At 43.4% G+C, this 24,522-nt stretch overlaps 2 protein-coding genes across 3 annotated transcripts; one reads left to right on the top strand and one right to left on the bottom strand.

Annotated features, from left to right (window-relative positions):
• The first annotated feature begins 562 nt into the window (after window positions 1-562).
• Window positions 563-2,426, top strand: rnf7 (ring finger protein 7). Its single transcript, XM_061216179.1, has 3 exons — window positions 563-889; window positions 1,551-1,598; window positions 1,943-2,426. Exons 1-3 carry the CDS (start codon window positions 697-699, stop codon window positions 2,059-2,061), a joined length of 360 nt encoding a protein of 119 aa, XP_061072163.1. The 5' UTR covers window positions 563-696; the 3' UTR covers window positions 2,062-2,426.
• A 1,811-nt stretch (window positions 2,427-4,237) lies between these two features.
• Window positions 4,238-23,433, bottom strand: atp1b3b (ATPase Na+/K+ transporting subunit beta 3b). 2 transcript variants are annotated; one of them, XM_061218438.1, is made up of 7 exons: window positions 23,243-23,433; window positions 12,906-13,034; window positions 10,784-10,882; window positions 10,441-10,628; window positions 8,393-8,443; window positions 5,744-5,827; window positions 4,238-5,133 (listed from the first exon to the last, which is right to left on the bottom strand). In XM_061218438.1, exons 2-7 carry the CDS (start codon window positions 12,985-12,987, stop codon window positions 4,966-4,968), a joined length of 672 nt encoding a protein of 223 aa, XP_061074422.1. In that variant the 5' UTR covers window positions 12,988-13,034; window positions 23,243-23,433; the 3' UTR covers window positions 4,238-4,965. The 2 variants fall into 2 exon arrangements, with proteins under 2 accessions (XP_061074422.1, XP_061074421.1); XM_061218437.1 differs by having other exon boundaries at window positions 23,005-23,425.
• Between the last annotated feature and the right edge of the window lie 1,089 nt (window positions 23,434-24,522).

Genomic DNA, 24,522 nt, shown 5'->3' with positions numbered 1-24,522 from the left:
ATTGGTTATCTGTGGTTAAACCAGTCTATGACCTAAAAGTGTGTGTTCATGATGTATGCAGGAAACTGATTTATCACTGAGGTCAAGTGACCTCATGGGCCAGTAAAAATGACACAAGTGCACTGTGCTCATATGGTTCCTCAAAAGAATAGAGAGATAAATAGGTCACTTCAAAGTGGGCAGTCGGCGCCCATGCTGTCTAGCCCTGGACAGAGCTACAATTCATTTGTAAATGGGACGAGCTTGGACACCCCTTCCCCCCAAATGTCTGCACTGAGAACTATGAAAATAAATTACAAAAAGGTATCCCATAAAGGGATTTCACCAAAAACCCATTATAATGAATGGGAAATGATTGTTTAATTCTCAAGAGTGATGCAAATGTAAATGATTACTGTCATGTTTAAATACAAGTACTGTCAAGACATGCAATGACAACATTACGGTAAATTCAATTTGGAAAGTTTATACATTTTTCTTTCTTGACCTCGGTTGTGTGGTAGGCTGCAGGTAAACTGGGGAATAGTTTACAAGGTCTTTAGGTAGGAGTGGACTCAGGCAAATGTGAAAATAAACATCTCTATAAGTGTTTCATAAACTATTTTGATTTTGCGTCCACGACATTGTGGGCTTTAGTTCCACCGTGTGGCTGTTTGGTTAAATTACGGTTATTCATTTGGGCCCGTCCATTTTGTTATGCCCTCTTCCATTGATATGGCGGACATGGATGACGGAGACGACTCGAGTTTGGTTCATACACATACTGGCACTTCTGGGTCGAAATCTGGAGGAGACAAAATGTTTTCCTTGAAGAAATGGAATGCTGTAGCAATGTGGAGCTGGGACGTCGAGTGCGATACCTGCGCAATTTGCAGAGTGCAAGTTATGGGTAAGTAAAATATAATAGCTTTCTAAGTAGCTAAGTTAGCTAACGTAGCGAGCTAGCTAGCTAAATGTGTAACGTTAGCTTCTAGCTAGCTAGTTGGCCTTGTTACAGGTTCTAGCCTACAGTTTATGGTTCTAGCTAACGTGAGGAAAACATGGAATATAACTAGTTAGCTAACGTTAACTAGCTAATCTTTATTTTATTGTCTACCGAGATTCCACTTTGCTGTAGCAAGCTAACAAGCTTGATCAACCGGCTTACAAAACTAAGGTTAGCTAATTTACTCAACTATAGATCGACAATCATCAGATACTTTGGGCCTTCTGTTTGGTCAATGGTCAGTGGAAATTATTTAAGTTAGCTGGGAAACTCAGTTCTATTCAGTCTAGCTAGCCAAGTTAGCTAACAAACGTTGCTGCATATGGACCTAGGGTAAGGTTAGCAGATTAACGTTACTGAATAATAGCGTTAGTCTACAACCAGCACAGCCGCAATGTTTGCCATGCATCTAAATTATCTGCGATATTGCTTCAAATGATCAACAATATAATGTCGGCTAGCTGGTTCTAACACAAAAATAAAACGTTATTTAAATCATAAAACCAGATGCAGCTGTAAAAATAATGAAATTCAGACTTATGTATTTCCCATGTTTGTCGTTTAGATGCCTGTCTGCGTTGTCAAGCCGAGAATAAACAGGAGGACTGTGTCGGTAAGATTTAATTGTTATATTGTTTCTACGTCAATGACAAAGCTGCAATCGGTGAGCAACGGTTAAATGGCTTAAGATCAGACAGACGGAAATTAAACTAACCCTTTGCACTTTGATTGGCTAGCTGACCCACCAATCCGAGGGCGTTGAAAACGTATGGAATTCTTATGTAAAATACTTTTCGATTCCATTCCACTCTGCTTTGCTTTAAAATATGCACTGATTGATGTGTGTAAATGGTTTAATAGGATGACCTAGTCGAACATCATACGAAAACATCAACATTTCTTTATGAAGTAACACTTCAATTCTCCTTTTCTTCTCCCTCCCTCTCTCCCATTTAGTGGTGTGGGGAGAATGTAACCACTCCTTTCACAACTGCTGTATGTCTCTTTGGGTGAAGCAGAACAACCGCTGTCCTTTATGCCAGCAAGACTGGGTGGTGCAAAGGATTGGGAAGTGAAAATACCGCCTACACCCGGACTGGAAATGGAGGCGCCTCTTACCGCATCTCTCCTGTATGCCACACAGCTCTCCTGCCGCTGAACCAGTTTTCCCTGTGTGAGGGAGTGTGCCAGAACCCAGGCTTATTGAATCCACTCAGTTCAGGTCGCCGGGCTCCATCCTGCCCCTTTCCCACTGCCGTGGGGTCAGGTGGTGGGGTGTCGGAGCTGAGTTTGTTCATTAAGTTATTAAATGTTTTCTTTTGGGTGCACGAATGTTGTTTTAACATCAGAACGGACATTATTTGTCTTGTGTTTGAATTAACCTGTTTTGTGTACAGAGCAACATGCTAGTCAATTATGATGTAATAAAATAATTTCAATATTTCAGTGTTTCTATTTCTCCAGAGGAATGTGAGATTGAATTATGTCTGTGCTTATATATTATGGATTAACTGTTCTGTGTAGTAGTTTTGATGAGGTGGCATAGATGGCAAATACTGCAGTTTACCTGAAACAGCTATTACTTCTCCCTTACTGCTGCTATTTCACTTTGCTATCTTAATACTTAATACTAATGGAAAAGGGACAAAAGCTAGAAACCGAGGACAGTTCATTTCCTATTTTAACACAAAAGAGACAGTGCAGCAGAATTGACCTCTGATTCCTTGTACATATGGTTCATCATTGCAGTCTGTTATCAAAAATGTAACGTTTCAAAAAAAGCCTGCTGTAGCATGTCTGCCCATAGATGGAAGGTTCTAGGTATAACTGCCACAAGGAGTCTCCTCTATAGAAAACCTTGGTACTGGATTGAACTGCCACAAGCTGGCCTCTCCTGTATTAAAATGTTCACAGGATATTTAAGCTGTAGCCAAGGCCAGGTTGGCAAGCAGGGATGAAGGCTTGGCAAAATTGTTAAAATTCTGCCACCAGGCACAATGAGCTCTTATAACGTAATAGCGACATTTTACCAGGAGATGTCGCCAAATATGACATGTTGTCTACAGGATTGTATGTGGTCCTACTCTTATATAGGGGCAATCATTGTGTCTACTAGAATCCCCTCCTATTTTTGTTTTTGTTCTAAGTTTATTATCTTTTTTCTGCTGACTACTTGGTTAAAATGGTTAGATGATTGAAAATGCTGGCTTTAAAAGGCCCCCTTTGACCCATAGTCAAAATAAAATTTTCTTTCTTTCCTTTTCCTTTCTGTGCCTTAATGACATGTAATAATAGATATGTCCACAGTGGACATCAAAATATGTTTAATGGGTATGACTGCAAGCAGAATACATGCACCTGCTACGGTATAAATGTACAAAATCTAAATGTACTTCCGTAAGTGCAAGTAATCCAGGACTGAATGTTCTCTATGACTCATACGACACATTCTGGTGGGGTAATACAGCCCAGGGGTGGTGAACCAGTGATATGCCACCTGTCACAATCTCTGCTTTACAGCCAAATCTAGAAAGGTGCCCCCTTAACTACCACCAATTTCCAGCACCATCATTTTATGACAGAGTACCCACCCGCACATCAGCTGAGGAAGAAATGGCCAGATAATTAAACACATTATACAGGAGAGTGGCTTGATGGCCAGACTGAGGGATGATGGTGATGGGAATTTCTCCAAAACAACAGAACCACAGGCCAATTTAAACCGACTATAATGAGCTGGGCAAAGCCAACCGTCCTACCAATGTGGACACCTTGACTGTTCTGTAAACAAGGTAATGCCAGTCCATTTTCCTTTCTGTCTTCTGCTCGCCATTAGTCAGGCCAAAGCTCCCATCTGTTAACAACTGTCATCAAGAGAGCAGGAACTTCTCATTAAAATTCAGTGTTTGCCTATTTCTATTGATTCTGTTTGGGAAAATGAAGGGCCAGTGCACCAGATACATACTGATCATTTTGGTAATATATTCATGCAAGTACATTTGTAATGACATTGTTACTGGTACTGTGTATTCAGGAAGATGGTCTAACACCAGGCTGTGCTATTGTCCCTGCTGACTTTCATTTTAGGATATGTCTGCAAGGTTTAATTACAATTCAGAATGTTGGTCCGTTGGATATGGAGTTTTACATTCTACCAATTATTTCTTAGAAGGAATAGGCACAAGATTGTGTTCGAGGTGTCTTAACACACATGGAGGTATACACACACACCATGCTCAGAACACCTCAAAATACTTTGTTCAAAATCGCCTTTATTTCAGATTTTCTCCATACAGGTCTTAAGGCATCTGCAGAAACCAAGACTCCTGCAGAGGTTAAAAAATCCCTTTACACATTGGCCGTGTTCAGTTTGATTAATATATTTTCTGGGCTTTAATATATTTTTACTTTTATTTTCAATATTTAAAACTATTTCCTTTTTTTATTTTTTTAAATATATTTCTTCTGATTTCATACAGTGGTCAGACATTGTGAGCTATGACAAGAGAAACAGTGTTTTCTGGGAACCATTAAATATGTACACACAAACTTCACAGCACATTCCGCATAATACACCGCACAAGAGGAAACACAGCGACTCCAGGCTTCAAATACAGCTATGTACAGGTCCTGGGTGTGGCACCACGGTGGTCCATGCTCCGGGGCTTGTTCGGGCTGCTGGGCTTGAGGGCCAAGGTGCCCATTCTTTTCCACTGGGGTGGGGGGGGAGAGGGGGTCGCAGGCAGGGCAATCAAGGTAGCGACACACAAGGGCTTTTAAAATGGAGGATCCAGAAGCACACCGCTGTGCTACCGACGGCGGCCGCTCCAGACAGCCCGGCCCTTCGGTGAGGAGCAGTGCCAGTCCCAGGCTTAAAGGGAGGGGTCGGGGGGCAGAGGGGACGGGGAGGTGGGGGTGGTGGCGGAGGAGGTGGAGGTGGAGGTGTTGCGGATACACACAACGTCGGGCATTGTGCCGCTCTACTTTGTCACCTTCACTCTGAACACCACGCGCCCCAGGTACTTGTCTCGCTCGTCGTTGTTCTTCAGGTCGGTGCCCTCCACCTTGCACTCGATAGCGATTTCCGTGTCGTAGTTCTCCTTCGTCAGCAGCAGCTTGACTGCGACCAGAGGCTGAACATAACCTGGCTGTGAGAGTGTGAGAGAGAGAGAGAGAGAGAGAGAGAGAGATTATTATCCTCCACATGAGGAGCACAACCTTATGAATGCTATCCTAATTATGTGGTTGGTCCTGACTCATTAAACGCCCGGGTACTTATCCCAAAGATCATACAATTCCCAAATTCCAGATGTGGTTCTTTCCGTCTGACTGTCTATTCACCCAGCTGTTGGATTTCATGAATAAATCCCTTCCTCTTTTCTTCAGTTCACTGTGCTGCTCACTTCACATCACCCAAGGTGGTCTGCCATTTTCTCTCAGATTCATGAGAGAAACGCCACCCTTTCTGTTGTATATACTGTTCACTGATCACAATATATGTATGTGTCTTTCAGCGCACTTATCCCTGGTTATGGGTATGCACTTTGCACATTGTTGTACGTCGCACTGGATAAGAGTGTCTGCCAAATGGCATTAATGTAATATATGTGCATTGCCTCCCTAATATCAAAGCACTCTTTATGAGTCACATCATAGAGCTAAGCCAGCTGAAAACTCCAATTAAAATAGTACAACTTATTTAGAATTGATATGGTCAATACTCCAAAACCTTTTTGGAATAACTTTTGGAATACTTACGTGGCCCTTTTTCCCATAATAAGGAAAGTACATCCTATCAAACTTCCCCTCACTGGGGAAATAAAGAATGGACAATGTGCCTTCCTGCGGGAGGAAGAGGAGAATGACGCAGAGTCAAGCTACATCCAGGGTACCAGGAAGTCATACCAATCATACCATATTCCAAACACCTGAGGAAGTTAACACATTGAGACCATTTTAGTACTGGATCACCAGCTACTACCACCTCTCTCTCTCTCTCTCTCCCTGACACACACACATACAGAGTACGCAACGCACATCAACAAACACAGCATAGGCTACAGCAGTAAACACATCATAGGACATGGATTCTGCCATCTCGACCAATCACAAATATCTGGTCTTCATAAAAACCTGTGAGGAAGAACAGTGTTGCCATGGTGATCCTGGTCTTCACTCACACAAGCCACTGATTAGTGTTGGCTTCATATGCTGATTGGAATGTGAATAATTCACAGCAGAACAGCATTGTGGGTAACAGAAACTGGGCCACATGACTCGCACTGTTTTTGATCTACTAATGTCTGATCTGAGGGAAAGTGGAGGGTTGCTAAGGAATCACTGTTCTGTGGAGACATCTACAGTCAGGGTCTGTTCCTGGTCAAAACTGAAGGAAACCTGATCTGGGCTCTGAACTCAAGGTCACAGGTTCAAACACTAAACAAGGCAGCTAGTATGACTAGCACCAGGGTAGAGTCCTCCACATGACTGAACGTAACCGACTGTGACATCACATAGTTTATTAGCTCAGCAGACACCCTGGATCAGTCTACATAACTAACACTACATTACACATCAACACAGCAATTTTCATTGAATGTTTTCTCCCTTTTATCCCTAATTTGGAATATCCAATATTTGTCTGTACTCACTGCGCTGCAGATACATATAAACTCCTTGAACTTGAGATTGTTGGTTTGAATCTTTGGTGGTAGACAGCCTGGGGCCACATTGTGTGAGTGGAGCAGATAGCTTAGGTCTGCTAGTGATGTGGAATGGAGTACAGGGACTGAATGTTTTCAGTCGCTTTTGCCCTCTCTTAACTGCCCACACAGTCCTTTGGGCCTTCTCAATGCAGAACAGTAAAAATCCTGTTTCAAGAACGGATGATAAATGTTCTACGTTGCACGAATGTATCATTTGTCATAATCGACTACGTAATTTATCATCTATCATTTAATTTACAATGAAATTAAAATATCTACTGAGGTTTAAAAGGAACCCCCCTTAATTAGTTGCTTCAACAACCCCCACAACTACTATCCTGAATTGACAGGGAACATGAGCGATGTTGGTCACAAAGATTCCACGATCCACCAGTGTAGGAAGAGCACCCACACACACACACACGTTTATTTAAGTTGTCATCACAATCAATGATTTGCGAGATCTGGGAAATCTGGAAACTGAATTTGCGGCACAATTGAGCATAATGAAATGAAAACGGCCATTTAACACAGATTTGATCAGAGAAAAAAAGCGAGGCTGTGAGCAGAGGTTATGCATATAAAATGTAATATAAAGTTGAGCGGAGAGCAGAGTGGTGAGCACTCAGCACAAAGAGCATCTGAGTGGAGCACTGTGGTTAAACAAACGCGCAGTGGAGCGAGGGAAAAACAGAAGGGACAGGTGAGCTCAAATGCCTGGCTCAGCTGAACCACTGAACAGTGCCTGGAGCTACTCGTCCGCCATTTTCTTTTAATTTACAATGACAGCATCCAAGATAAAACTTGGCTAAACTTCTAAAGCTTTATTGACTGATGCCATCTCTGCCTTATGGCAGGGGACTTGACAATGGTGCTTGTAATGTGTCCAGTATGGCTACGGGCCAAAGTGCATCACAGAGCCTGACGATAGTGCAGATGGGCAGAAAAGAGCTCAGCCCTGGCCAGCACTAAGAGCCTGGGGGGGATATGAAAATCACACGGGATTGATGATTCCACAGCTTATAATTGGCAGCACAAAGCAAATTGAAGTAGGTGAGTGCACAGACTTACACACCTTGTATCACACAGCCACAGACTCACAGCACGGCTGTGCCCAAAATCAAAAATACTATCTTTATATTTAGGAAGTCAAAATAGAATTAGTATGTCCGAAACCATGGCTGTATAAAAGAGGGTGCTAAAGCTACCCGGATGACACACTATATTCGGTGAAATATCAAAGTGTACGAACACTGGACACTATTCTGGCATGGGTATCCCATAGCGCATTGCGCTAGGTCATGACCCAAGAAAACAAGGCTTCAAACCAAAGCGGTGAAAGTGTTGAACAATTTAAACGCAAGTATTACCTTTAACTTTGCTTTGTGGAACGTAGTTCAAATCAATGGATATATTTACATTTTAAATATTTTTTTTTCTGTTTTCATTACACAAGTAACATCACAAATGCACACACATACAGAAACACACGTGTGCGCACGCCCGCACACACACACATACATACATGCAGACATATGGCACAAATCTAAAAAAGGCAAAAACAGCTTATAGAACCAGAAAGTTCTTCCACAAACAATTTTATGCCCATTCTATACATTCTCGTGTATGGTATGGTCACAAACTGTGTGCACATGCATTTAGTGTGTGAATGTGTGACAGATGCAGGAAAGATACGACTTACCTTAGGACTGCAGCTAATATACGGTTCACCTTTTGGCCTCAACCCAATAATCTAGAAGGAATACAGAAAATGAAAAACATTTTATTTTTTCTTGCTTTATTATGAATGTCAGAAGAGGGGAGAGGCCTGTTTCCATTCCCATGGAAAGTGCTGAAGGAATGCAGAATCAGTTTGGCAGCAGTGTGTGTGTTTGTACATGCTTGTGTGTGGGTGTGTGTTCTATGCGTGTATTATATGTGCATATGTGTGTTGTGTGTGCGTGCCTGTGTGTGCTATGAGTGCACTGTATGTGAATGTGTGCATGTGTGCGGTTTGGGGGGTGTATGTGCTTGTGTGTACTGTGTGTGTGTTTGTACTAAATGTGTGTGGGAGTGTGTGTGTGTACTATATGTGTGTGCGGGAGTGTGTGTGTGTACGATATATGTGTATGGGAGAGTGTGTGTACTATATGTGTGTGTGTGTGTGTGTGTGTGTGTGGGAGTGTGTGTGTGTACTATATGTGTGTGCGGGAGTGTGTGTGTGTACTATATATGTGTATGGGAGAGTGTGTGTGTACTATATGTGTGTGCGGGAGTGTGTGTGTGTAATATATATGTGTATGGGAGAGTGTGTGTGTACTATATGTGTGTGTGTGTGTGTGTGTGTGTATGTGTGTGGGTGTGTGTGTGTGTGTACTATATGTGTGTGTGGGAGAATGTGTGTGTGTGGAAGACTGCTCTGCACCTGCTGCTGTCTGTCCGGGTAAAAAGGGGGAGGGGTGTGAAAATGTCTCTCCTCAGAACATGTCTTCCTGCCAGTGTCTAATAAAATGATATGGCCGCAGTATCAGATACGGCCAGATAGAGCTCAGCTGCAGACTAACACACAAACACTGAAGGCATTGGAGCTGAGAAGTCCTGTGGGAGAAAAAGAGCAGACTAAACAAAAAAACTAAACAAAACACATTTTCCCAGGTTGCACTGCTCTTCCTCATTTTCAACAAGCAGCCAATATGGAGGGCTTGTATATTCCTGCACAGCAAATGTACTCATCCTTTTAGCGTGTGGATGAACTGATATGGTGGCTAGCACTAGACCAGTAGGAGTGTCTACACAATTTGTGGTTTTCTTTAAATGCACAACCAATTGCAGCCTGTGGACTCTCTAGCCAATCAGTGACTTAGATTAAGCATACTGAAACTCATGAAAAAAAGCCCATCAGAAACTGCAACCCTCCAGGAGTCTGACACTCCCCCCCTCTCATCACTTTCCCACCTAATTCCAGCCACAGTCCTACAAGCCTGGGGGAGCCTGCTAGGAAACCTAAGAAAGCACGATGGATAAAAACAGATTAATAGTAAGCGTGCCTCTGCTTCGGCTGGGGCCAGCAGCCCTACAGGGTGGTAGGTAATTATCCAGCGTTACCCAGGGAAGGGGGTTCTGTCCTTGTGTAATCATACAAGGGTGACTCCTCTGGTCAATTTGGTGTTTACCGTCTGTCTGCATCCATCTCCTCCAGAGCAATGACTGTAGGGCTCAGAGTGTGGGGGCTGGCTTTGGAGGAGGAGCATGTCTGCACTCTCTCCTGATGGATGACACTAGAGCGATGAAACAGGCTTACAAATACAAATGGGCATTTACACTGAGCGAGCACTTTATCAGGCAGACCTGTACGCCAGTTTGTTAAGGCAAATATCTAATTAGCCAATCGTGTGGCAGCGAATCAATGCAAAAAAGAATGCGTTCATGGTCAAGAGGTTCAGTTGTTGTTATGACCAAACTGAAGAAGAAATGTGATTTGTGACTTTGTCAATCCTTGATCTCCTTGATTTTCATGTACATCAGTCACTAGAGGTGGTTGGAGAGAATGGTGCAAAAAAAACAGAAAACATCCTGTGAGCAGCAGTTCCGTGGGTCAAAATGCCTTGTTAATGAGAGAGGGCTGTGGAGAAGGGCCAGGCTGGTACAAGCTGACAGGAAGGCTACTGTAACATAAATAAAATATTAGTCTAATAAATACCTAATGAAGTGGTCAGTGAGCGTGTAACAGGGAGGAAGTAGCACTCTTACTCTGTTCATCTTGACCAGGATGCAGGGCTGGCCCTCGCTGTAGCCGTAGTCGGCGTCTGAGATGCCGGAGCACTGTCTGAGGACGTCACGCTTGAACTGGCAGGCCTTCTTCACCGGCTCGGCGTCCTGCTCAAAGTACTGCCCCGCCACACACAGCTCATTCCCCTCCTGCTCTGTCTCATTGTACCCTGGAGACAAAACCACCGTGAGGTCTTCCTCACCAACACCCGTACGCACACAAACATGCGCGCACACACACAAACACGCGCACACACACAAACACGCACACATACAAAAAACATGCGCACACACACACAGTACAGGGAGGCAGGCTGGTACTCACGCTGCAGGAAGGAGTTCAGCTGCTTAACGTATGGCAGATACTTTGACTCGTCCGTCCGGTTGAAGACGATATCCATGGACTTCGGCCTGATCATCAGGCCTGACAGCCAATGGGAAAAGACAACCATGATCACAACTCTTGCACTCACCTCTCATTTATATAGCCCCACTGTAATGTAAAAGATATACTGTACTGCATCCCAAAATTGTCTGGTAACACCGGAACATAGCTTGCAACCCAATCTCAGGGTCGTTGTGCTACTTATGTGCGAGTTATACACCAAAGATATTACATATCAATCTAATAGGAAATTGCGTGTAAAAACGGACAACGCAGAGTGAAGGCTGCCGAAGATCCTTTAGCCCAATAAAGATAATGTCAAACAGGAAGCATAGTGGAGCATAACAGCACCTACAGCAGAGCTGTCCAACCCTGCTCCTGGAGATATACTCAGATCTAACAGAGCTGTCCAATCCTGCTCCTGGAGATATACTCAGATCTAACAGAGCTGTCCAATCCTGCTCCTGGAGATATACTCAGATCTAACAGAGCTGTCCAATCCTGCTGCTGGAGATATACTCAGATCTAACAGAGCTTTCCAATCCTGCTGCTGGAGATATACTCAGATCTAACCGAGCTGTCCAATCCTGCTCCTGGAGATATACTCAGATCTAACAGAGCTGTCCAATCCTGCTCCTGGAGATATACTCAGATCTAACAGAGCTGTCCAATCCTGCTCCTGGAGATCTACTGTCACAACAACGTGGTGTCACTTCAACACATACTGACGCTTGGGCAGAACCCCTTGGCATCACTATACCAATGGCAAGAGAGACCTATGCCGTCAATTCTGGACGATGTAGGTTGCCCCATTAACTTCAATAGAAACCCTCCTGTGTCTTTATTTGACGCCAAGGGTAAACGGGGTGGGGGAAAGGGGATCTTAATATTATTAAATCATTAAATTGATATTAGCTTGAGATGGGGGAAAGGTATATTTGCTTGTCTGTGATTTGTGAAAAACAAATAAACAGTGTTTAATTTTCATGCAATAACTGTCGGTATACAATGTAAACCGTAGGCGTCAAATAAAGGCGCTGGAAGGTATTGAAGTCAATGAGACTACCGACATCGTCCAGAATTGATGCCAAAGTTCTCTTTTGCTGTTATAGTGACACCAAGGACACTGGCCAAGCATATGTGACTAGTTGGGAGAGAGAATAGGCTGGTCCTATAGGTCTTTTAATTTCAACCAAATTTAACACACCAGATTCTACTAATTACCAGCTCAACAACATCTCTAGCTGTTGAATGTGACGTGCTTTGTTAGGGTTGGAGTGAAAACCTACAGGAACAGCGTTGGGCAGCCCTGCTCCAAGGTGGGTGCTTATTTGGGATGCAGGTACATCACACCCCTCTGCTCCTCACCCATCGGGATGGGGTATGTGGAATATCCATGTCCTGGGCACACTGGCATTGTGAGTGGAGCTGCAGTGTGAACAGCTAATCGCAAAGAATGCCTATACTATCTACAGGCTGTTTATTTACAAAGCTCTTCTCCATTACCACCCTATCTCACATTGTTTCTTATATGGACAGCTGAAGCTTATCAGACCCACTGTCAAGATTGGCTTGTACTACAGGTTCCCAGAGTAAATAAAGACATTGGAAAGGCTGCTTTGAGATACAGCACTCCATCCTCAGAGAATAATTAATGATAAAAAGAAAATTATACAAAACAAGCTTGATTCTCTTGTGACTGGGCAGATTCAGAGAGCTCATAAATGCCCTGTAAACATTTTTTAAATGTATTTTCATGTTATTTCTCTACATATTCATTGATTGTATTGTGTTTAAATTGTAAACTTGGCACACTTGTAAAAGAGGGCCCTTGTCCCTATAGGGTTGACTGATTATGTTATGATTATGTTGACATGTTATCGTAAGGCTCAGGTCTATCTCTACTCCTTACTGGCTGCAGTGGGAGTGTAGCCAAGGTTGCGGTGTTGGTGTATTTAAATCATCAAGTCATGCTTTTTTTAAACCCCCCCCCCCTTCACCATTACGTAACAAAGTCCCGCATTTCATGATGTTGTTTTGACATTAGAGTGGTATAGGTCACCTGGGTTGGGGACTCTGTCCCGGTACTTTGGAGTGTAGTCGTCCAGGGTTTGCAGCATGACCCACATCGTGAGCGAGAACATTCCCGCCAGGAAGCCATAGAACACCAGATAGAAGAGGAAGATGAGGGCTGGGGAGAAAGAGGGGACAGGGGAGTAATTATCCTCTGGTAATCAAACAGTCAATTACACATCAAAAGCACTCTTCCTCGCAGTGCAGATCACATGACCTCTTTGACCCAATACTCTGCTTGGCTCAGCTCACTCATTAATTCAGTGTGGTAACCCAGAATGTACACACAAAGGGCCAGGAACAGCCCCACTGTAGTTCTGGGGACGGTGCCCCTTTAGCCATAGATGAGGACCATAGACATGAGTTCAGAATCCTCTGTGGCCATTTCGTAAATGTTGAATCTGTGTGTGTATTTATTAATAGAGAGTAATGTAGCAGCCCCAACGGGTCCACAGGAGAAGGACAGCCAGGGACACATGAATCCACCTCCTCCATGTCAATCACACACTGTGTTTTCCCCACTGAATCTCCAGCACATCAATCGCACACAGAGAAGCACACTCCATCTGGAAGGCTACAGCCTCTTCCTCTATAACAAGGATGTCTGTTCGTGGCTGCAGTTTCCTTGTGTGACTCATCCTGTATCACATTATCTCATTGGACTGCCTCTGTTGGATGCTGCGATTCAGCCAGATCATTGGCAGATATGTTATACAGTGTCAGCACCAGGCCCGCGGACCACATATGAACCCCGACGCATTTACATAGATTAGAGTTAACAACCCCTGTGTATCAATCCAGACAATTCTTTATCAGGACCCCTCAGCCCCTGATCGTATTCCATAAGAGTACTACATGTCTGGCCCACAGTATGAGTCCCAGCTCACTACATGGCCCCTCAGTGCAAGTGTGTGTGACACCGTTGTTATAGAGGAAAGCAAACACGGAAGCATCGAGCCCCATGTTCCAAAAACAGCTTCTTTAATAGGCACATTGGTGCAGGAAGAGTTTAATTATAGTTGCATTTTTCCTTTTTGATGTCAGCTTCTTCTATAGAACTATTGACACAGCTAAAAAGAGTTTAATTATAGATGCATTTTTCCTTTCTTGACGTCTCTTAGGGAGACTGCTTCTATAAATAAGATGTGGGGGAGGACAGTAGGAAACAACACAGCAAGGCGACACATAAGAGGACGCAGGAAGCCTTAGAACACACTGAGGCAGAATGAGTCCAACAGCACAAGGAATGTTTTTTAACACAGTGAGGCAGAGGAAATGTTATAGCACAGTAAGAATGACTGTAATAACATAGGGAGTGTTATAACACAGTAAGAATGACTGTAATAACATAGGGAGTGTTATAGAACAGTAAGAATGAGTGTAATAACATAGGGAGTGTTATAGCACAGTAAGAATGAGTGTAATAACATAGGGAGTGTTATAGCACAGTAAGAATGACTGTAATAACATAGGGAGTGTTATAGCACAGTAAGAATTACTGTAATAACATAGGGAGTGTTATAGCACAGTAAGAATGAGTGTAATAACATAGGCAGTGTTATAGCACAGTATGAATGAGTGTAATAACATAGGGAGTGTTATAGCACAGTAGGAATGAGTGAAATAACATAGGGAGTGTTATAGCACAGTATGAATGAGTGTAATAACATAGGGAGTGTTATAGCACAGTAGGAATGAGTGAAATAACATAGGGAGTGTTATAGCACAGTATGAATGAGTGTAATAACATAGGGAGTGTTATAGCACAGTATGAATGAGTGTATAACATGGGGAGTGTTATAGCACAGTAAGAATGACTGTAATAACATAGGGAGTGTTATAGCACAGTAAGAATTAATGTAATAACATAGGGAGTGTTATAGCACAGTAGGAATGAGTGAAATAACATAGGGAGTGTTATAGCACAGTAAGAATGACTGTAATAACATAGGGAGTGTTATAGCACAGTAAGAATTAATGTAATAACATAGGGAGTGTTATAGCACAGTAGGAATGAGTGAAATAACATAGGGAGTGTTATAGCACAGTAGGAATGAGTGTAATAACATAGGGAGTGTTATAGCACAGTATGAATGAGTGTAATAACATGGGGAGTGTTATAGCACAGTAAGAATGAGTGTAATAACATAGGGAGTGTTATAGCACAGTAAGAATTAATGTAATAACATAGGGAGTGTTATAGCACAGTAAGAATGAGTGTAATAACATAGGGAGTGTTATAGCACAGTAAGAATGAGTGTAATAACATAGGGCATGTAATATTGCAGTAGGAATGAGTGTAATAACACAGTGTTATAGTAAGGTAATAATGAATGTAATAACATATGGGGTGTTAGTGCACAGTAATAATTTCTTTAATAACACATGGAGTGTTATAGCACATTAAGAAAAAGTTTAATAACATATGGAGTGTTATAGTACAATAATAGTGAGTTTAGCAACATGGGGAGTGTTACAGCACAGTAATACAGAGGGTAATACCACAGGGGCTGTTATAGCACAGTAAGACCGAGGGTAACACAAAGTGTTATAGCACACTGAGAGTGAGTGTAATAACACAGAGGGTGGTATAGCACGGTGAGGCAGGGGAGTGTAATTGCAGGAGACACATTCAAGCAGAGAGGAAGGATTCCCATGGGTTTAGGAATGGCACAGAGAAAAAAAAGAGAAACAAAAGCCTTGCTTCCCAGTTACAGTTTACAGCCTGGAACCATGACCCAGGATTTCCCAAATGTCCTTCCTGCTTCCCAAAAAAAAACTATGGAAAACTAATTTTCACTATAATTAGAATTTGCAAATGCTTGCATTCCACATGTGAGAAAACACAAAGAAGCCATTGCACAATGTTAAGCTGCAGCAAGGCCATTACCTGTTAGCAGACAATTCAGCACTACAATACAGAATCCACTGAAGAACATGCTCTGCGTTTCCTTAAAATGAACTTATATGAAGTACATACAATGGGTATTTTATAATAACCCTACCATTTCCATAATTTTGATAGTATGTATTGTTTTATTGACTGTGAGCAAGGTTGTTTTTTTGCTGACAAGGACAGCCAATTCACTTGACCAGCCAGCCAATTTTTTGTAACACTTGAAAGTTATTTCCCAACCAATCACAAACATTTTTGAACCGATTTCTCACTCGTCCACCAAATGAACGGAGCAGTCCCAGAGCCTGAGGAGCACCGGGGAAGCACAGCTGGCGCAGGCAGCGATCAGAGGCGCTGCTCCTGATGGGGAAACCCTGCAACTGAATCCTCCCTCCCTGCACGACCCGACAGTAAATTCTGCCCAACCTGGGGAGCTGCTCCTGGCCTCTCTGCTAGGGCCAGGGTTTCATACCAGACCATGGACACAGACCACTACAGCCAAAGAGAGGGCAGTAGTCACCAGACAGTCCCACAACCTTAGTATTTTAATGGGAGCTGCCTACTACATGCTGACAAATCAGGTGAGTCACTTGCTGCTGCTAACTACTTATTTTTTAAGTCGGGGCTATTCAGCTGGTGGTGTGGGGGGACAAAAGCAGCCCACCACTAACCTACTCTCAGTCATTTCATTACTGCAGTGGAGAAAGTGCTCAGAAATCACACCGAGCATCATCATGTGTCAGCACCTCCCACTTGTGACAGAATAGTAAGTGAAAACTACAGTATGCTAATTTCTTTATCTACTTGTAGCGGTTTATACATCTCTATATCGTGTCCAGATATAATAATCTTCTTTTTTTAAATATGGAAAATGCTCATGCACTCAAAAGAATCTGGCCCACAGAGATGTTTTTATTAGCATCTGCATTGCTTCTCCGATTGTAATGCACTTCATTCCTTTCCCGAGAGCACTACACTATAATCCATTCGGCTAGATTGGCTGATAAACTGGCAACCAAATACAATCAAAACATTCAGCTAACCGTGTATAATTTTCCATCTATTTCCGTAAGTGAGGACTGCAAATGTGATGTCTGATACCAATAGGAAACTGTTCGACATCTGGTTTTCAGTTGAACTGATCTTTCAAATACATGAGTAGCTCTAAATCACTGACATTTTTTGTGAAAATGATATCCCAATTTACACTCACAGCAACCTGTTCTAATAAACACTGGCTTCAGGGACAGATGACAGTTAACTTCATTATGTGACCACGGGCAAACCATTTCATGGTCATTAAAACCAATACAAGATGGAAGACGTTTAGTGGTTGCGGACCACCAACAACCGCACAACCCTGAAGATGCCTCTGCCAGAGGCAGCCATGCATGCAGCTGGGGGCGTATTGATCCAAGGCTCCGGTCGATGGGGGTAGGCTGGAGGAGGGCCATCCAGACCCAGGCTCCAGCTCCACCCTCCCACAGACACACCTGACCCTTTCTGTACTCTCTAATATCAAAAGAACAGCAGGATTCTCTAGCCTCAGCTAAGGTGTTCAGGACAATAAGAGAGACGGGGCCAAAATGGGATCCATGGGAGAGAAGCGAGGCGGAAACCACTGCTATCAACAAGAATGCTCCTCTCGTATTTGCAAAAAAAGCACATGGGTGATCCCCAAGCCTTTTGGGATAATGTTCTATCCACATATGTGCCAAAAGTGGAATGACATGGGGGAACAAATTTAACTGTCTTGTCTAACCCCCCCAAAAAAATAAATAAAAAAATATATGCACTTATGATGACAACTATGTTTAGAACAGCATTTCATGTGTATTTTGCTAGTTTCTGGATGTGATGCTTTGACTTATGGTAGAACCTATGCACTTGTAAGTCGCTTTGGATTAAAAGCGTCTGCCAAATGACTAAAATGTAAAATGTAAAATGTAACTGATAATTACATTTTGTTGATTGATTCAACAAAAACCCTGTTGAATTTAAACCTCATTCATAGTAAAGCTCACCACCAGGGTGAAATAGTTACCATAACGTTTCTAGACGCACACTATGCCACAATCAATAAAACATTCCAGAAGAGATGAGAAAAAAGTTGTTGAAATATATCAGTGTGGGAAGGGTTATGAAGCAATTTCTATGGCTATACCTCTGGGACTCAAGCCACAGTGAGAGCCAGTGTCTCTAAATAAAGAACTGTGGTGAATCTTCCCAGGAGTGGTCGGCCCGCCAAGATTTCTTCAAGGCGCAACGTCAAGTCATTCAGGAAGTCAAAAAGGATCCCAGAAGACTATCCAAAGAACTGCAGGCCTCTCTAAGTAAAGACTGGGCAAAGATTTGACGCATGAGTAGAGTGGCCACTGCTAACCAAGAGAAATATCCATGCTCATCTCACTTGCAAAAAAGCACCTAGATGATCTCCAAGCCTTTTGGGATAGTGCTCTATGGACAGATGAACATTTTAGATCCAATTTCACAGTGAGAAAATCATCAGTAATCATCAATCATCAGTCAAACGTGATGGTTGTAGGTGATGGTGTGGGGATACTTTTCTGCCTTGAACCAGGACGACTTGTCTTTATTGAACCATGAATTCTGCCAGCATTTTTTAGGGAGAATGTCCGGTCGTCTGTCTGTGAGCTGAAACGGAAGTGTAATTGGGTTATGCAGCAAGACAATGATCCAAGTGAATGATCTAAAACACAAAAGCAAGCCCTCATCTGAATGACTGAAAATAAAATAGTTTTCGAGTGGCACCCCTCCCCCTCTACCTCCACCTCCATCTGCACTGCAGCCCTATGGGCAACCTGGCCACAGCTGTTCAATTTGCCTGCAATAGAGCGCTTCGATTCTAAACCCCAGCCCATTTCATCAGGTCTGACAGTGATAGATCGAAAACTTCCCCGGTGCAGTCAGGACTCGTGGCCTAGACAGAAGGTTTTTGTGTGCTGTCTGTAACCAAATACTTAAAAACAAATGCTTGATTGAGCTCGGATGCCCTGCTGAGCACCAGTCAGGGTTAAAAATATCACTGTGTGGGAGTCAGGATGGGGAGGGGAAGGGGGCTCGCATGCGAAACTCAGAATGTGATGCACGGCCTCACTGAGACGCACTGTGTCTGCGGCACCATGAGAACACAGACCATAAAATGGATGGGCTCGGCTCCCCTCCTTCCCCCACAGGCATCTGGACAAACCGTGGTCAGACAGTTCTACGCAGGAGCACAAACGCTGAGGGGTCGTTGTGAACCAGGGAGAGACTGCACTCAGCCTACAGGTGCCTCACCGCTGGCACGGTCTCTGGCGATGCTGCTCTGCTAACAGGGCTCTGCTGTGCGATAGGAGCGGACCTGCTGGGACACGGACAGGCCATGCAGTCCCTCTGCAGGCTGAGGAGATGCCGCCTCAGCAGATGTCTCCCCAGATTTACACTGGGCTCTGTGGAGATCACCCATATTTACACACACGCATACGCACACATATGCACACACTCACACACATGCACACACTCACACACGCACACATACACACATATGCAGGCACAAGGCACACACACACACACGCACACACAAACATATGCACACACACGCACACACACACACACGTACACACACATGCAGGCACAAGGCACACACACACGCACACATACACGTACATGCATACACGCAGGCACACAGACACACAGACACACAGACGCACACAAATGCACACACATACACACACGCAGGCACAAGGCACACACACACACGCACACATACACACACATGCAGGCATATGGTACACACACACACACACATGCACGGCACCTCTGCTCTTCTTGATGATTACATCTACTTTTCTGTCCCCACATAACATATCACCAAGTCCTGCAGGACATTTTGCGTCTCCACTTAGCACCGCGAATGGCACAAAAAGAGCAGCGTTTTTCTCTGATAAAGAGGCATAACTGGGTCATTGTGCTGATGTAAAAGACCTGCACGCATCAATGCCACACGGCTACTCTCATTGGAGGAGAGCACTCTTTTCAATCCCAGAACCCCTGGGGGTAAGCGGCAGGTCAGGGGTAGCCCTGCCTGCCCTCCCCCCCCCCCCCCGAACACCACCCCCTACTCACACGCTCCTCAAGGAGTGCAAATAAACACCCGTGAAACCGCAGCTCCTCAGATAAGCACCAGCAGCTCTCCTCCATGTCTGTGCATTGGGTTTGTCAAAGGTGTGATTAGCCTGTGATTCTCCGTGTGCTTTAATGGCACTAAGCCCCTCTAATCCACAGGGACACACAGCCTGCCTGAAGACCAGGAGCTGTGCATTATCCCTGACCCAATCCACTTATTTCCTCAATACTCCCTCTCTCTCCTTCTCTCTCATCGACTCCCCTGCCTGTCTCCGTCCGACTCACCATTCCACTCCCACTTAGGGGGGAAACTGCAGGCTCCATTAAAAGTGTGTGAGCACCTCTGGCTGTGCATTTCAGTTACATTGCTAATGTAAAAATGTTGTGACATGCCCAACGGATCGAAGGCCACTCTATCAGACACTGAACAGGGCATTTCATGAGTCATACATAGCCCCTCATCCATTTTCTGGAGGGTCTACCAAGTCCCCCTGTAGCGTTTTAGCCACTGAGCCTAATGTCGTGGTTATCACGTCCTTCCTTTCTGTCACCAGAGCACCTTCCTGGTTTCATGTTACCACTTTGTCCACCTGACCTCACTGCTGCCACCAGCATTACACCACTAAAGCTCACATTTGTGTCCATTATTTATTTATAAAACTGGGAATTCAAGTAACGTGCCTTGTTCAAGAGAAAAATAGAAGTGCCCCCTCCTCAAAACTGAATCTGCAACCTTTGGCTTACAAGCTCAGCTCCTTAACCACTCTGCCCAGAACTTTCTGTAGGGTCACTGACACTGCGTACAACAGCAGGGGTTATACAGGAGATGCGGATCATTTCCAAGGTATGGTGCACTGAAACATAAACATTCAGGCATCTGACTTGAGGCAAAAAGTCTGTGGTTTAAAATGCTTAATTTCACACTTGCACATAGCAGTACAAATACATTTTCAAAATATCCACACAGAAGCTGTAAGTCACATCAGCACAACCTTTCCTGCAAAAGGGGTACATTTTCCCCTTCCATTACAAAACAGAGAAATAAAACATTACAGAATATAGGATGGTCATGCCCTAAAAGCCTTCTTTCCCGGCTGCTAAGTTGTACATTAAGAGCAGGCCTGACCTTCATATGACGCCAGCTGCAAACAGCCTGCACCCAACGAGGCCCATCCTGATGACCGCAGAGCTCTCGCGCACGAAACTGTCTCTCAATCACTGCATCTACACGTTAGTGCATTCTAGCCACCGGTATAGTCTCCCAATGGCTGCTACGCCAATGTGAATTAGAGTTTCCGTTAATATAAGGATATAACAGCTATCAGTGGTATAGAGTACATACAATGACGCCTATGAAAAAGCCAAAATGTGGACTTAAAAACATCGATGAAAAAGGACGAGCGGGAGCATATCTTAGTTTCGCTAATCAGTGTGGAGTCATACGCTCAAGCAATTTTCTTATTTAACCCATGTGGCTGGCTCTTTCACGGCATCATTCACCGTGCCGTCGGTTTCCGGGTAAGCATTTGGCAATTACCATAACATGTGAAGCAGAATTTCCCATCAGAGCATTGGAATACGATGGATTCATTTAAATTCAAATGCATCTAGCATGTACGTCAAGAATATGAAAAGCGGCTCCATGCTGCAACCACCCAGTACCTAGTAGGATATAAATCACACCAGGCAGCGTCCCCTCGTTTTCTAATGTGTAACGGTAGCTAGACACAATTTCCAATCATGCGTCTGCTACACCATTACAATGAGCAACGTAACTATTCGGCAGAATTCCTATTACATTATTTACTTAGCCTACCTAAACATTGCACCCTCTTAATTAGACTATTTCAAAGAGCCCCCCTGCCCAACGCTTGCACACACGCTCAGGCGCACACACGGAAAGCGAAAGGAACGTGTGACCCGGGGTATCCCGAAATTAATATTCATCATGTTTGCGGTAAAATGTGCCTATATTCACCACAACCTCAGCCTACATTCGATGCTGCAATTAAATGCCGATGTCGGGCTATACTTAGAACATGCCGCTCGCCACCTCCTCCAGCCCCAGCCTCGTGCGAAGAGCCCTTCTCAAGATAAGCAACGATAAATGTTACGCGATATTTTTGGGAGAAATCCTCTCAAGAAAATGTTCGGTTGGAAGATTTTAATTACAAATTTGCTTCCCAAATGAAAAATAATAAAGTGGCGTAATTATTTGGCCGATGTATTCCGTCAATATGCCGTTCGCATTTGATTGATGAAATTGCTATTTCAGTCGGTTGCACAGATTAGCTGTAGCCTGACTTAAAATTCATGTGATCTGGTGTTGTACATTGAAAGATTAATTGGATCACACATTGGTTTATAACGTTAATCATCTTGCTCTGTTCCTAATAATCAATAAAATACGATAAATATTTTAAGATAGCTAAGTTATACGTCCTTTAACCGTGTGCTGAAAAAAATGCACAGTAGAGCATCGGCTATTAAAACATTAAAAAACAATTGCAGTTAACATTAAGAACACGAGCAAATGGACAAGGAAGCGAGCAATGCAAAAAACACAGATTTAGCTAGATTGCAACCCACAAGTAGGCATAGTCTACTACATTATAGTCACGAAAGGGAGGTGAAACGGTTACCCATTCAGATGCACAGTAGCCTAACCAATGATAAAAAATAAATACCATCTTATGGTCTATTACAACAAAAAACAACCCGTGCTTTGCGATATGGGATACATTGGTCGTTAATTAGCAATTGCTTAGGGAAAATAAGGCATGGTTATTTAAGTGCAGCATATCCAGGGAATCACAGAAAAACGAAGATGCATTTCAATCACAGCGATTTCAAAATAATTCAAGGTTGTTACACAGTGGCATTTTAATAACGGAGCGTAAAAATGCGTGCACGAATGAATGGAAGTAAACACAACACGAATACTAATCGTCAAACATCTAAATCAATCGTATTTAATGTAGGCTATCACAGGCATCTCTGGAAACGCCAAGCCCCATTTGCACCACTCAGTCCCGGCTTTTCTACGCCTGAACTGGCCCCTTACCCCAACTGCTGGCGGTGCGACCAATGAACTCTCCAGTCCTTGGATTGTAGAAAAATTCTTTCCAACTGGACTGGTTTGGTTCTTCGGGTTTTTCCTCTTTGTTCGACATAGCTGAGCTCGAGTTTAGCTAAACAGTGGGTCACTTGTGATAAAGGGTCAATAAATAATGTCTGTATAATTGATAGCAATGATGGGGACGCCTGTGTAGCTGTTATGTTTTATAATAAGAATCACTGACGTTTCCGAAGCGATGCAGCTCCGCTCCAGTTTCCCCTCTCCACACGGCAACACAGCTACAGCGAACCAACTCCGACAGCGATCGCTTTCCGAGGAGTTATTGAGGCGAAGTGGCGCAGGCGCAATATTCCACGTCAAAAATTCAGAGCCCGTTGTTTTCACGGTGTACGGGAATGCACGGATCCGTTTAGCCTGCCTGGGGAAACTGTAAAAATTCATCCGTGGATTGCCGTCTTTTTGCTCTGGGTGTGATGGTCGGTATCACCTAGAAGTAATAGCTAGAAATCAGTATTTTTCCAGAACCTGAGGTAGTATCCCATGTACAAGACGGAGATCAGATAACTATTTTATTTTCTTCGTTGTGTATTGCTGAACATGGATAACGTGTACAACGCTTTAATTATTTTCCGAATACAATGTTTTTTTCTCAAATGTATATATTTTCAATGGAAATGTCATAAAATTGTTTCTGGGTTTTACCAACACAGATCAGCTGTCTCCCGGTTGATTCTTTCGATAATGTAGGCTATAGCCTATGTGCCGTGAGAAAAAAGAAAAAAAACAGCTAGTTTGGTCCCAGCAACTGTAGATAGACCACAACCTCGTGTTTTCTTAACAGCACAGATATGAAATAGGCGGGAGTCTTATAAAAGCAATCCTACCTTTTGATATAAGGGCACAGAAAAACACATAAGCTACCATCCAAGGTACTCTGCCAGTTTTGTTGTCTTTAACTTGGCGTTTTGTAACAGGCTTCACACTTGAACTGACGGAAAGCGATACCATTAGTGAGCTAGGTCAGCTGTTCCCATCTTGTGCCACTACATGGAGTATTATACTTGTCTGTTTGTTTTGGGGCACAGTAATTCAGAATAGTATTGTACACTTTCTACAAGACAGCACTGTTATTGTTGGTTATCACGAGTGTTCTCAAGAGTGTTCTCAAGATTTTCACCCAGTGGGCGAGGGCCCAAGGTTTGACACTGGCTTACTGGTGCTCCCTATATAATTTTAAGTCACAGATTTCCTAAAATAATAAGAAAATAAAGAGATGTGAATACAGTGGATTGTGAAAGTAGTAAGGGTTTAATGGCACACCATTATAACCTTTCAACAATTTGGACATTTTAATGTCATCAGAAAAAGTATGTAGCTCCAGTGCATTTCCATCTCTAAATGTTTTTTTTTTTATTTCTCAACCTCGTAACAGCTTCCTTGACTCTCATTGGCACAACTCCAAAGCCTAGAATCTAGGCTAGATATTGAAATCTTTTTTTATAC

This window comes from Conger conger, chromosome 13 (genome assembly GCF_963514075.1).
Source record: "Conger conger chromosome 13, fConCon1.1, whole genome shotgun sequence".
NCBI lineage: Eukaryota > Metazoa > Chordata > Actinopteri > Anguilliformes > Congridae > Conger > Conger conger.
Note: the sequence above shows the minus strand (reverse complement) of the source record. Positions and strands in the feature narration are given on the sequence as shown.